General features: G+C 39.0%; 1 protein-coding gene across 2 annotated transcripts in view; it reads right to left on the bottom strand.

Moving 5' to 3' along the window:
• Window positions 1–15,255, bottom strand: part of slc4a11 (solute carrier family 4 member 11) — a 102,945-nt gene that overhangs the window by 65,360 nt on the left and 22,330 nt on the right. For both annotated transcript variants that reach the window (XM_053335673.1, XM_053335674.1), the window contains exon 2: window positions 2,813–2,863. In XM_053335673.1, the coding sequence (XP_053191648.1) occupies window positions 2,813–2,863 (51 nt within the window). The remainder of the gene's footprint in view (window positions 1–2,812; window positions 2,864–15,255) is intronic.

Genomic DNA, 15,255 nt, shown 5'->3' with positions numbered 1-15,255 from the left:
TGTCTTGCATCAGGATCATCCCTCAGCACTTGACATTATTTGAACCTCGCTGTGTCGTCGCCTCGCCTGCATCCCTCTGTGCCTCAGACTCACCGGCTGGGCTCTGACTTTCAAATCACCTTGGGAGAGAGCAGCTGCTGCTGAACCGCAGGAAGAAATCGACAGCTTCACTCAAAAATACCAATTTTAGAAAAGTTTTTAAATGTTTATTACATAGGACTATTTAAAAAAATATTAGATTCTGACTGAATTTAATTATCGAGCAACCTTTAACTCTTTAACTGTATTCAATGTTAAACTAAATATGCAATAAAATGCTCAAAATTTGAATTCAATTGCATCAAAAATCACGATGTGGATTATTTTCACAATGTGATTCGAATAATGAACACCATCGATTTTGCAGCATTTGAATTGAAACGAGCCGTGCATGAACCCAAAACTCTCTCTCAGTAACTGTGACATCAGCACATACAAGAACAACAACATGCAGAAAAGAACGAGGGATGAAGAAAGAGGAAAGAGGAACGACGCTTGATATGAAAACACTGAATGATTGATGTATTTTCCTCAAACAGTGTGCAGTGTTCTGCAGCAGCCTTTGAGGTGTGTGTTTGGAGCTGTGTGACATACAGAAAACACCTCAGCGTTACAAACACGTGCATCATTAAAAATGCTTTAAAATTATTCTGCTTTGCGTTCTGAGAATTCATTAAAAAAAAAAAAAAAAAAAAGACAACTGCAGTGATTGTGACGCCATCTGGGAGTGCAACAAACCGTCACTTTCATTATAGATTCTTCTGTCGAGTTTTGTTTTGGTTAATTTGCCTATAAGACAGCAGAGACTCAGTGACGCTGCTCATTTTATTGGATCAGCAGCAAAAAATAAAGCTGAAATAATCGGTTGATTAAACAAGAAAGTAAACTGCAACTATATTGATTATTGATTGATTGTTATGTTTCAAGCAAAAATGCCAAACATCACCCTACCTTAACTTCTCTATTGTATTTTCTGCTTTGCTTTTTTGAACAATGATGACTTTATCTTTTCACTATTGACGATGATTAACAGTTATCAAAAGTTGTTTCCAATACATTTTCAGTTTTGTGATTCATTGGCATTGTTTTAAGCAGTTAAAGCTTTGAAACAAGACATTTGCTTCAACTCAATATGTCTGCAAAAAACAAAAACAAGTCCAAGTCCAAGTGAGGCAAATTTGGGGATGATAACATTAATTGAATGTAGACCGTCTTTCCTATAAATTAACAAAACCTATATGATCTGATTTAAATAACAGTTTCCAATAACAAACAATGTTGGGCTCTGGAAACTATAATGGCATTTTTTCACTACTTTTTCACATTTTATAAACAAAAACACTTCATTGATTATTCAAGACAAATATTTGAAGATGAATCCATAATGAAAATAATGACAACATTTAAATAAGGGTCTAAACTTCACACATTTACCAATAAAACAACCCGTCTAATGCAAACGATGAAACTATGAAGTCTCAGAAAAATACATATATAATCTCTTAATGCATCACTTCACTAACAGCAGCACTGTGATTGCTGTAGAACAGGGGTGTCAAACATGCGGCCGGTGGGCCAGAACCGGCCCGCCGAGAGGTCCAATCCGGCTTCCTCTTTTCCTTCCTTCCATCTGTCCTTCCTACCTTTCTTCCTTCATTCCTTCCTGCCGGTCTTCTTTTCCTTCCTTCCTTCCATCTGTCCTTCTTCTCTCCATCCCTTCCTTCCTTCCGATCTTCCCTTCCTTCCTTCCTTCCTTCCTTTCATTCCGATCTTCCCTTCCTTCCTTCCTTCCTTCCGATCTTCCCTTCCTTCTTCTCTTCTCTTCTCTTCTCCCTTCCTTCCTTCCTTCTGGGGGTGGTCTGTTTTTGTCTATTTTTGTCTGTTCTCTTTCTCATTTAATCTAATATTGTGCGGTCGTGATCAGATTCAGTCACGTGACATTTAAACAAAATGAACTATAACTAACTATAAACATAATAACAACACCACTTCTTCAAGACATACAGTAAATATTATCTTCACAGTTTTCAGTCGCCAGGTGCACCGAGCTTCCATACCCAACTTCACTAATGGACCTGAGATGACATGACAATAGTGGATAATGCTTACTTGCCAACAATAATGTAATTGCATTTACATCCTGATAACAGGTTGCCTAATAAAGACGGTTATGTTCAGCTGCAGCAGGGGGCCTTCTGTGAATCTGCTGAGTGAATCGGTGTGTTGCAGGAGGGGAATAATTGGCTGGGGGAGCCAGGGAGATCCAATGCAAGCATATTCTGTCCTCGCTGCTTGTGCTGCACATACTAATTGGGTACCTCTCCTTGGCTTGAAGGTAATGAAACTGCCGTTATCATAACAGTCGGAGCAAAGTTCATTATTTATATCCAAATGCAGTGGAGTGTGAGAGTTTTCTGTGTCTGTGCTGCAGCTCTAATCTTTCGGTCACATCTTCCGCTATGGATACTGTACACACAACACGCATTAAATCGGGTAGCATTCAAATAAGAAAAATCTCTCAAACACTTGTGGATGTGATGATGTGACAGTCGCACTTGTGTTCACACTGTGACTCATGTTTTGTGTTTGTTTTTTGTTTTTTTAACGCTGGTTGTTTTGTTTTCCATTTTTAAATACGCTGTCATAAAACTGGCTAATGTTGAAAATGTGTGTGTGTGTGTGTGTGTGTGTGTGTGTGTGTGTGTGTGTGTGTGTGTGTGTGTGTGTGTGTGTGTGTGTGTGCTGGTTTATCCTGGTGGTGGCTCAGACTCACCCATTTCTTGAAAAAAGTATCCATTCTTGGACATCCCAGAGGGAGGCGCCTCTGCAGGAGAGAGGAAAACAGAGAAAGACAGTGATCACTGAGGTGAATCTGGGCAACAGTAACAAACCCTGCAGGGCGCAATCTTCATTTTGAAATATCTATTTTTTTTTGTGTGTGTTATTTTTACACAGTAATTGTTGGTGGGGGAAAAAAAATGCTCCCATGACTTTTTATTAGACATTTGTTAGGTGTTTAATTCTGCTGTTCAAAATGGACAGACCTGCAATTTTAAATATAAAAATATACAGATCATGGACTTTTCATTCATTCACATGCTCATGAAGGAAGTATCTGGTCTCTAATGGGCTTTAAGAGACATAGCAAAGTCTACTAATGACACGCTGGTGGTGTGTGATACTGCCGAGGCATGCTGAGAGTTTCCTGTTTATGACATTTTGGGGGGTTACTTCCAAGGATTTACAGTCACTTAACAGCAGAATTGGGTTTCTCCTCATTTAGAAAAAGGCTCAGTGAGATTTTGCACTATTAAAATAGAATAAAGCAGCACCATTAAAAAAAAAATTGTATGTTTAGGCTTATGCACTATGTATTTTTCAGGCATTCTTACAGAGCTGTTATTGTGGATAAAGAGATAAAAATTACCTTTGGGGAGGATTAGGGTGACAATAAGGGGGCCCTACTGTGCTGTAAAATTACTCAATTCTGTCTTATCAGTCTTTTTAACTTATTCTAATTTTTCTTTTAAATTTGCAGCTCAAGAGCAAGCGGGATGAGGCGGAACCAGTTACTATAACATGCTAGAAAGTCAAAATCAAATATGCTATTAAGCTTTAGCATGAGCCCACCACCGCCATAACTTCTGTAGTCAGAGTGTGCACTGCAGCCAGATGACGAGCAAAGCAGGACACTGGAAATGGCTGAAATTCAATCTTCTCTCCGTTATCGGCAAGTGGTTGTGTGTGTGTGTGTGTGTGTGTGTGTGTGTGTGTGTGTGTGTGTGTGTGTTTTGCATATTTTACTGCCAGCTGCTTAACGAGACTCTTTACGCTGCAGGATTTTAAACTTTTACATCTTTAATATTTCAATGAAGTTTTATAACAAGCGCTCTTGTAAATATTGTTTCTTCCTGTTGCTAAACTAAAGGAATGTACCTGTGCTAACGCTAAGCTAGCAACCACCGGCTACAGTACGTTTGAAAAAAATTACATTAGACAGTGTTTCCCACACATAGACTAATTCGTGGCGGTGCGCCACAGATTCAACACCGGCCGCCACATATTGCGTTTCGTTATTAATTTTTTTTTTTTTACGCTAATTAAAAAATACGCATCGTATTCGTTAAGCTGCATTTCCTTTTTCCTTTCTCTGCTCTCCCTGCGTCTCTCTGTCACTCACGCGTCTCTCTCACATAGCTCACACACACAGCCCCCCCCCCCGTCGGCCGGGTTTACCGAAACCAACCCCCCCCCCCCCCCCCCCCGTCGGTCGCCGGACTACCACCACACATTGCCTTCAGATCTGTGGGGATCTGTTAGACATCATCTTTCTGCTCCAAAACATCCTTTTAAAACTTCAACTGTCTACTAGCCATTTCTCCTCTGCCCCATTCATGACCAGACTCTAGTTTATAGATCATCTGCTACCTTTTGCATCCATTATTCCAGGTAAAGATACAGCATAAGGGTACCTGCATTATTCATTAGCGTAGCATTCTGGTTGGTGGGGTGTGAAGGTGGAGGCCATGCAGTACATCCGGCATAGGTGTTCATTAATAATGCACATCTTATGTAAATACATTTCAAAACAAACTGCTGGAGAAGAGAAGGGAATCTGTGCCCCCTAATTTGTGCCAGGCATGATAAATATCCCTGTGTTTTTGTTGATTGTTGATAGGGAAAAACTGTAGTCATGGTTACAAGAAGCTAAAGTTCATAGTCATTTGGAAATGTGAAGTAAACAGCAGTGTCTCATGTCAAAGGATGACAATCTGTTGCCACATCCAACCACTCCCGACCTCTTCCCTCTGCAGACTTTTTGACTACATAACATTGCATTGTTTTCTCTTTTGGCTTGATGGAGGAGTCATTATTCCTTCAGCCACTAGAGGGCCTCTTCACTTAAAGGTGCAGTGTGTAGAATTAAGTGGCATCAAGCATAAAGGACTTGGCAGAAATTAAATATAACATTATTAAGTATGTTTTAATTAGTTTGTAATATGAAAATGAGAATAGCTGTGTTGTCATTACTTAAGAATGAGTCCTTCATACCAGCATTGGGAGAGATATAGTACAATACAGTACAGTAGCCCAGAACAGACAAATCAAACACTGGCTCCAGAGAGGGTCTTTTGTGAGTTTCGTAGCCTCCATAGGTTCTTCTACATGCTTGGGTGAGGAGGGTAACAAGGCAGGGGTTATTCATTTGGATGCAATCTGCAACCTCACCACTAGATGTCACTAAATCCTGCACATTGCGCCTTTAAATGTTAAAAAAACCCTGCAAACAATACTTTTTTTTTTTTCTGGGAACAGCATTCTTTCATAACATGCTGTTGTGGGTCTTAATGCAACTGCAGCAGACATCAATAATGCACAGTATGGTATCCACAGCCTGGCTCATTAAAATTCCAGGGATGCACAAGAAAAAAGCTGTTTTTGCTGTAATTTTGACCTAGTCATCTATTGTCATCAGAAAATATTGAAAAATGCTTATAATTTCCTGGAGCCCAAAATGACTTCAAATTGATTGTTTGGTCCAACTAACAATCGAAAGATATTAAAGTTAAAAAAAAAAGTAAATCTTCTCATTTGGAAAGCTGGAACCAGTGAATGATTGAATATCCTTGAATGATTGCAAAACAATGAAAAATGCTTATTATTTTTCTGCCAATGGACTAATCAGCTAATCTTTTTATTACTAGATGCCTGTATAAATGTTCAAACCTGTGTGTCACTTTATTTCCCAGCTTACCTAAAAGACACTGAGTGCATTCAACTTGTTGCTCTGATTTATTTGTATATTTAAAAATGCAAAGCTGTCACACCTTCAAGTGCAAATAACCTCAAGAAGAGAGAGATTTTGGCTTTTCTAACATTTTAAATCACCTTGACAGAGATTTGTGGAGATTTAAATGATTTGGTAAAGAGTTATGAAACTATTTAGAGTGTGTAATAAAAGGTTTTGGTATGTGAAGGTGTTCCTCCAATAGCTTCATTGGGGATGGGGAAAAAATGCAGTTCAACAAGGAAGCAAAAAAAAATCCCTTGAAGGTATGAAAGATGTTATCAGAGGTTTGTAAGAGCTTCATTCCTAACATGTTCATTAGGTAGAAAAAAATATTAACAGGCAGTGATTATATTCAATACACACTCTCTTCATCAGCAAAGGTCTTGAATTTGTTAATGCATTCAGTGATAATCCATAGTGAGTTTTTTTGCTTCCAGGCAAAGCAATCGTTTTTTGCAATGGCGGGGTGCAGCAGTTTTAAAATGGTGGATATCTCATTTTGGAATTAAACTTAATCTGGTGAAGAGCTCCACTACAAATGCACAGAGAGGGGAATTTAGAGTACAAGATTTCAGAGTGTTTGTCACGCGGCCCCGTGGATGCGTGCAGCATGCGGATGGCACAGAAAGACGAGGCAGATATGGAGCGGAGGGGGGTGTGGGGGGGGGGGGGGGTTACTTTGAAGGTTATTGAGACATTGTGGGCTCATGCTGGAGGAAAGGGAGGGGATGGGGGGGGGAGGGGGGGAGAAGAGAGTGGCTGCTGCGCTTCCAGACTTTTAGTGGAGGCTTTTCTTCAGCATTAAAAGCCAATATGTTTATATATTTATCCTTTAACCAAAATCAACATCATGTCTTTTGGGTATTTCCTTGACTTGATTGCTAAAGAAATCACAGCCACCTCAGACAGACACAGAAACTGGTGCATACCTTAATATAACAATGTCTGCTAAACGTCAGACATACAGTAAGATTAATGAAAATAAAGTGAAACTCAAATCGACTGTCTTGAAATGGATTAAAACCCTTTCCTGAAGGACATCCTGATGTTTATGATGTGATAAAAACCTGTTGTACACAAATACAATTTACAATTTTAATTACACAAAATAGTCTTTTACTCTCGGGGGTTTGGGGCACACACACACACACACAGTAAAAAAATAAAATAAATAAATAGAACTCCAGAGTTAAAGCACCGGGAATTCACTTATCCCCACAACAATTAGCTTGTTCAATCTACACAGGTAATGATGTGCCATAGCTGCTTGGCTCTATAATGGATTTTTTTCTATTGGTCTCCCTCTCTGCGCCACTTCAGCTCTTGTTGGCATTGCTTATGATGGTGTTTGTATTTTGTATGTTTGTATTTTGAAATGTCTTCTGCAAATCAAATGTCCCTAGCTCCAATTTTTTAAAGGAATTGTTAAAACGTGTGTAATATATTGCTGTAATGTATAATTAAACATATTACATCTCATTTGTTTTATCTGTAGAAAAAAAATGAAGTGTAAAAAAAATTGTCTCAAAGTGTTAACCAGAGTTTCAGGAAGTCACCATTTTCACCGTTTGTGGCCAAGAAACAGTTTGGCACTGACAACAGTTATTAAAGGTTTGTGTTCTCGTTTTCTCAGCTGTGCCCCCGCATATCCCAAATATGCAAATGAGCTGGACTTGACTTTAGATAAATCACTTCCCAGGTCAAAAAAGAACGCTGACACAAATAGACGTCATTCACTTTTTTTTTTTTTTTTTTTTGCAAGGCAAGGCTTTTCAGTTTCCTACTTTGTAACTTTTACAGAGCTTGCTTTTAGCTGGCAGGAAAAGAAGGAGCGAGCTGACCTTTGACCTTTACTGGGATGGGTTTTTTTCCCTTATGAACATGGTATCAATCTTCTTATCTAACTCTCAGCAAAAAAAAAACTATTCTTCTGTGAGTTAAAATAGCTGACCGAAATTCACTCGAATGGTGTTACATGATTTCTGGGTGTAATATAAAGGCCTCTCTGGTTAGATAAAGTATAATATGTCTACAGAGGAGTCATTACAGCTGGATTTTTCTGTCATCCGTCTGACTCACATCTGCACAAGGCTGTTTATCGGCTCGCGCTTTTATCACGTAACCATGATCTGAGTGGTAATATTTACACGTCAAGCTGCATTTTATACATTTTAAATCCCCCCTTTTTGCGCTCTAACTGAAGAGTAAAGGAAAGCTTTGCATAATTAAAGTTATTTCATACAGTTTAATTGCTTCTGCCGCTGCTGCTGCTGATATATTGTTGGTGGTGTTATATGATGTGATGGTGTTTGTGACATCTTCCTAAGCAGAATTCCCCTGACTTGAACTGAAATGGAATAAATTGATTTATGTGGTCCGATGACCTTCACGACTATCATTGTGACTGGCTACTAATGCACAACCAGTTTCAAATGTCAAAGACCTTTAACATGGAGCCTCTCACACAGTAAATACCTGGACGTGTGATACCCCGCACACCTGTCATACTATAAAAGATACAACATCCACAATACTTCCACAAAATGGCTGGTTTACTGTGCAGTGCAGACAATCCTTTCAAAATAAAATGTAAAAAAAAAAAAAAAAAAAAAAAAAGGAGGAAATCCCACAAGGTGAGCTAGAATTGTCCATTTTGTTTTCCCAAGGAACACTAACATAATGACAACAACATATTTTCCTGTCATATATATCTTATTGCTTCGTGACAAGAATTTGCTGGAGGGAGTCAGTCAAACCAAAACTCCCCAGGGGTTTCCCCCCTGTCGACTGACCTAGCGTCCTGAAAAATCAAAAAATACAAATATGTTTCCTCATCTGAGTTGTCGTGTAAGAACAAACCTGCCAACACACAAACACACACACACACACAAGCGTCAATCACATCCCTCTTAGGCAGTCTGCTTACCTACATCTGCTCAGGGATATTCAGCTATACTTTTCTTCCATTGCAGACTTTCTTTTTATTTTATCTACACAATGTTTTTCTAGTTCCTGCTTAGTCATTTTTTTTTATGTGCAAATAAAGAAACTAAATAAATAGAGTCATGCTCAAAGCTCAGCAGCCCGAGGCACATCCACTGTTCTTACATCATACTCTGCATTCAAGTCCAAGTTTTTTTTTTTTTCTTTTTCTTGTCCTTGTTGTTTTGACAGACAAACATATCTGTCTCTCTCTCTACTGCAATGAAGGTAATAGCATTATAATTATAATTATTATGTCCCTTCCAGTCATAAACCTTGCTAAGTAAACATGATGTCAATTTTACATGTTAATCTAATTTATGAATGAGCGGTGGAGTCTTTTAAAGTCACAACAGTAATCTTTCTAGGTCAGGTTAATGTAAAGTATGATGAAAAACATGAACACTGACAGAAATTCAATTAAATACACTAAACCAGACAGTTTGAGGGTTGTTCAGATCAATCTATAAAATGACTAATCATAACTATATTTTATATTTTTATTCATGCCAAATGGATAAAAAACGATGACTAGCCAGGAAAATACTTTACAGTTTGTTCTATGCATATTAGTGGTGGGAATCACCAGAGGCTCCACGATACGATATCACGATACTTGTGTCACCATACAATATTATTGCGATTTTAAATATATTACGATATGCTATATATTGATATATTGCAATTCATTACCTTTTTTCACCTGCAAATGATGTACCTAAAGGAAAAAAACTAAAAGATCGATACTTGGCGTCCGTGTATCAATACAATATTGAAAAATATCGCGATACTATGCTGTATCGATATCCCCCCCCCCCCCACACACACACACACACACACCTAATACATATGCATTGTCCGACTTGAAATAAGCAATAATAAATGATGATATTAATGGGAAATGTGTGAGTGGAGTCATTGTGGAAGAAAAGTCATACCTTAGATGGCTGAAGGTAGCAATGTTATGTCAATTAAACAAAATAAAAATGACATAAAAATAAGAGAAATAATGTTTAAAAAAGAAAACAACACTATTTCAGAGAGAAAATCATTGAAAAATAGCATATATCTTTTTTCTGTATCCTGCAGGGGGTTCTTCTATTGGTTGCTCATTTATTTATGGGGCATATCATGCCAGCTTCCTGTAGATGCTGTGTGCCTCTGAACTGCATCTTACTCTGAGTGCTGTGATCAGGAGCAGCATCATGAAGATTCATGTGCTCTGCTTGTATTGAGCTGTTTGGCAACGACGGATGCATAAAGAGATTTAGAGGGCTTGGAAGAGAATGCACGTTATCCATGTACGGGCTTTGCATGATCAATGAATATACAGCGGGATATAGAATAATATCTACATTATATCAGCAGCTAATGGAGAGAAGAGGAAACATGAAAAGCTGAAATGGGAAAAAGAACTAGCAGGTTGTATATTTGGGGAACTCATATAGACTGTATAAAAGAAATGGACGTAACATCCGTGACGTTACCCATCGTTTTGTGGACTGCTGCTCGGAAGCCAATAGTTTCAAATCTAGGCAGCGCCATCTTGAAAATTTCAGTTGCATGCAACACGGATTGTACTTATATGGGCATGAGCCAGGGCCATGGGCAGAGCCGGGAGGTTGCTATGGTTGCGAGGGCTGGATCTCGAGGACATTGGTCAATCAACCTGTCAATCACGACGTAACCACGACCCAATGCATACCATGCTTTATCGTCAAATATAAAATCAGGGAGGCCAAAATGTCCCAAATGAACATCATACTGCAATGAAGAAGGCTTTAAACTAGCGATTGAGACCATAAACACATTTTGAAAACGTTTACTGAGGTTAGAAATCAAGTGAGAAGTTGGTGAATTCTCCATTGACTTGTATAGAGACGGAAGTCCTTTTGACACCAAAACGGTCGCCCCCTGGTGGCCTTTTGCTAGAATGCAGTTCTAAGTTACTTCCGTGTTGGCCTCATTTCAGAGGACCAGAACTCCCCGTCTGGGAACTCAACAGTCTACAACATCCTCACGTACTTGGAGAAAACATTGTTGGAAGAATGTAATTATGTTTCTTTACCGCACCAAAAATTAGGAGCAAATACTCATCTATAGCACAACCATGCTGGAGACATTGTGGAAAGTGGTTCTGAGAGTTTTGGACTCAGGTCATGTATAGTACTGTACTTAATTAATATGACAGGATATATTGTGTTAAGAGAAGACAGATATCAGCTCCAAGTTTTGTTGGCAGCCTGTGAAAAGTTATTACTCTATTATGGAGAGATGGCACAAGGTGATAACACCAACGCTAGATTAATAGCTGAAAATTGTGTGGAGTGAGATATATGATATGGAAATTGTAACTCATGGGATAAGAGCCCGAGAGCAACGGTGTAGAGAGAAATTGGATAAATGGCAATATAGGCAATCCAGATTTTTGGTTTGTCCTTTTTCTTGTATTTTTGTACACATGAGATATTTCTATAATGGAAAAGCAATAAAATTAAAGTATGAAAAAATAAATAAAATACAGCAAGACCACTTATTTTATTGAGTCACGGAGATTTGTGTCTAATTCAAGCATCCAAACAGGTTACACTAACTCAAGAAAAATGTTCATTGAGAGAAAATCTGCCACTCTTCAAAGGGGAATGTAAACTTCAGAGAGGGGACAGAGAGTGCAGCTTAAGTTAAATGAGCTGTACTTTGTGTTTTGTTGTTGAATTAATACATTGTGTCTTTTCCTGCTATAACAGGCTGCACACACATGCTGATAATTGTTAGAGCTGATTAAGGACCTTTACATACTTCATGCTCCGATAGTCGTTTAGAGACAGGTTCATTAGCAGTCATGAAGGCTATTCTGTTGTGAAATCAGAAGGAGATTTTTCTAACAGTGTGCTCAGGGAGACATACTGACATTGGTATTCATTTGACTAACAATTAATATGTCAGAGGAAGTGAAACACACACTGAAAACACAAAAAAACTAATCACAGGAAATAACTGGTCTGCACTGGATTAAAAGTAAACCTATTTTACGTTACTGTAATTTTAAAACTGTCTTCGCAGAGTAAAATTTAAAACACCATTAAACGCCAGATTTATGCACAAACATTAGTTACAGAGTAGAAGAACACATTCATCAATTTTAAACTGCTTTTTAAATTAAACCTAGTTATTAAACTATTTATAATTTATTAGTAAGATGTGACTCATACATACCTAATTGTATTGTACCATTAAATATTAATTACGCATTTGTAACTTTTCTTCATAGCAAGAGATGACAAAAACAAACTAAATAAAGGAATATGGGGGGGGTGGGGGGGCTTCATAACATATAAATCCATCATTCTTGTTTTGGATAACTGAATAAGATCTGATGTACTAGACATGAGTTGTATGATGTGTTTAAAGTTAGATTGCACTTAAGCTCACACTGGCCTGCACCTCTGTGTATACGTGTGTGTGTGTGTGTGTGTGTGTGTGTGTGTGTGTGTGTGTGTGTGTGTGTGTGTGTGTGTGTGTGTGTGTGTGTGTGTGTTTTCGCTGTTAAAAATAAACTATGTGTGTGCATACAAACCATGCGTACGTCATTTCTCAAATAAACTAGTAGTTCTATCAAGACCAGCTCTAACAAAAAGGTCTGAGAGGTTGTCACAGTGGTGCTTTGAGCTAAATGTTACCATCAGAGCATCAATGTATTTAGCAAAAAGTTAACTGCAATCCATTTAACTCTCCTGTTGTCCTCTAGTTAAGGAAGGAAGGGAAGGAGGAAGGAAGGAAGGGAGGACAGGAGGGAAATGAGGGAGGGAAGGCAGGACGGGAGCAAAGGAGGGAGGGAAGGCAGGAAGGGAGCAAAGGAGGGAGGAAGTTGGAAGGAAAGGAGGGAGGAAGGAAGGAAAGGGGGAGGAAGGAAAGGAGGGAGGAAGGAAGGAAAGGGGGGAGGAAGGAAGGGAGGGAGGAAAGGAGGGAGGAAGGAAAGGAGAGCGGTAGGAAGGAAAGGAGGGAGGAAGGAAAGAGGGAAGGAAGGAAGGAAGGAGGGACAGGAGGGAGGAAGGAAGGGAGGAAAGGAATGAAGGAGGGGGATGGAGGAAGGAAAGAAGGAAGGGAGGAAAGAAAGAGAGAAGGAGGGAGGAAGGACAGACAGAAGGAACAGTCAAAAAAGACGGGGTCAATTTGACCCAGGAAGACGACACAAAGGTTAATAACAACAGAAATGTCAGCCTCATGGTGGCGCTAAAGGAAAAATCATTCTCCAGGTACCATTAATATCAGTGCAGAAATTTAATAGCAACCCATCAGATAGCAGGCAAAAAAATGTCAGTCAAATTGGCCGAACAACAGAATAGCATTACTATCCCCAAGAGCAATGCTGCTAGTGTGGCTAAAAAAAACTTACAGTTGGTGAGAAAGTATGCAGCTCATGTATATGCAAACCAGCTGTACAGACAGTCTTCTGCAGCCAGACACTGCTAATATGATAAAGTGGTTGCCGTTATTTTGACTGAAGGACTGATACTGATATGCAAACAGTTGATAAAAGGTGTGTCTACAGTACATTCATTTGTAGAGGTGGGGAAAATATTGATTCTTAGATGATTCAGTATCAATTCACAAAAGTCAATTATGTAAATATAAAGAACAAATGTGGAACTCAACTGTAAGGTCAGTGCAGAACCCAAACAGCCTACAGTGCACCCACATTAAAGTTCATCTTCACTAATTTTTAACTTAGTATCTAAAAACTCACTCAGTGACTAACAGTGAGCGTCGAGTGGAAAAAACCTCCAGCAGTAAGAAACAAGACGGGTGACCAACACGAACTGCAGCATTAAATAACTTCTTCTGGAGGTGAAGAAAATAACTGGGTGCTCAGACTGTTTCACCTCAACAAACCTGCGCTCGCTCACCCCTCTATCCCAACTGCTTCAGCCTCAAGGCATTAGAGCTGAAAAACTTTAGACAGAGAGCCAAGAAGGCCAAGGAAAGAATTTTTTGGGGAGGTTTCTGACTAAGCCCACCTGCAGATTCAGGCACTTGAGAAAAAGAGACGGGAAGCATGGCTGAACACAAAGATGACTTCAAAAAACAGAGGCAGGAGGAAAAATATATACGGATTACCAAACTGCCTGAAGGTGCAGAAGGTACCCGACACCTTCACTGAATAAGCACCTTAATTGAATAGAAGTGCTCTGCTGCTTCTGCAAAGTTGAAGCCATCCAACCCTTTGGCACAACTTGCAATTCTTATCAACCTTGTCACCTTTTCTTCAGTGAAGCAGCTTCTCAGGGCTGTTTCTTAGCCAGTTGTGGAGAGAGAATCTACGCTCTGCAGGCACACTGGACACAGGAATTGTGCTGGCAGCGTTTTCCAGTTTTGCTGAGTCGGGATAGATTTCCCCACAGACCCAAGTGGAATTTCAAAACCCGTCGTACCCTCCACAGTGCTGTCATCATCCGCGCTGCATCTCGCTGGGCATCCGAGCTGCAAATGAAGAGTAGTACTGCATCTGTGTCCGTCTCCTTCGCTGTGCCAAAATGATCAATCAGTGGCTTGATTGCTCTTTCAGCATATTGCTGAAGTTCAGTGAAAAAACGCGACCATTTTTAAATTATCTAGGCTACAATTAATCACAGAGCAGGACAAATGTAGGCCCCAAAAGTACAATCAGGGAGGTTTTGAAACGTTTCTGTTCATTAATATAAAACAGCACTGGGCTATACAGACTATGGAGCATATTAGGCTATTTCTTTCAGCTGTTTCAATACCATTTATAAAACAATTATGAGACTTGAACTTGCCAACTGCATTTACAGGGATATCTGAATCCATTTTTAAAAAACTGAATTCATCATTGATATTTTCACTGTCAGCGATGTGATGTTAAGTTCTTTGTCTTTTCTTCATGCGGACACCCGGATGTGATTCTAGACAACAAAACAAAAATGATGATAAATGCCTAAACTTTCATTACTGTGGATAATCCCACTCAGCCAGACACTGCCACTTAATCACATGACCAAACACTCAGTTAATCTCTCAATGATTTAAAAGCGGAGGTATAACCAAACTTAGTTACCTTGACAACATATCTCAAACAATATTAGGCTATTCCATAATATATTCATTTATTCATTTATTGGACTATTTCCCACTGGACATTTTGGCCATTGATATTTGTATACCAGCATATACCAGCTAACATAAATCCTCCATTATTAAACATTGGCTACTTGACTGAGCAACCATCGGCTCATTTCAGCTCCATGCCATCTCCGCTAACCAAGAGCAATACTTCATGTGTGTGTGAGTAGTTACGGTGCAATCACAACTTTTTACAATATGTTCGTTTACTTTAGTGGTGTAGCCTCAGCTCATATGAAGAACGAAATATACTTTTCTTTTGTCTGTATTTTCACTGTTTATTTTATTTATTTATGAAACTT

Source organism: Scomber japonicus, chromosome 16 (genome assembly GCF_027409825.1).
Source record: "Scomber japonicus isolate fScoJap1 chromosome 16, fScoJap1.pri, whole genome shotgun sequence".
Classification (NCBI taxonomy): Eukaryota; Metazoa; Chordata; class Actinopteri; order Scombriformes; family Scombridae; genus Scomber; species Scomber japonicus.
This window is presented reverse-complemented; position numbering and strand designations above follow the sequence as displayed.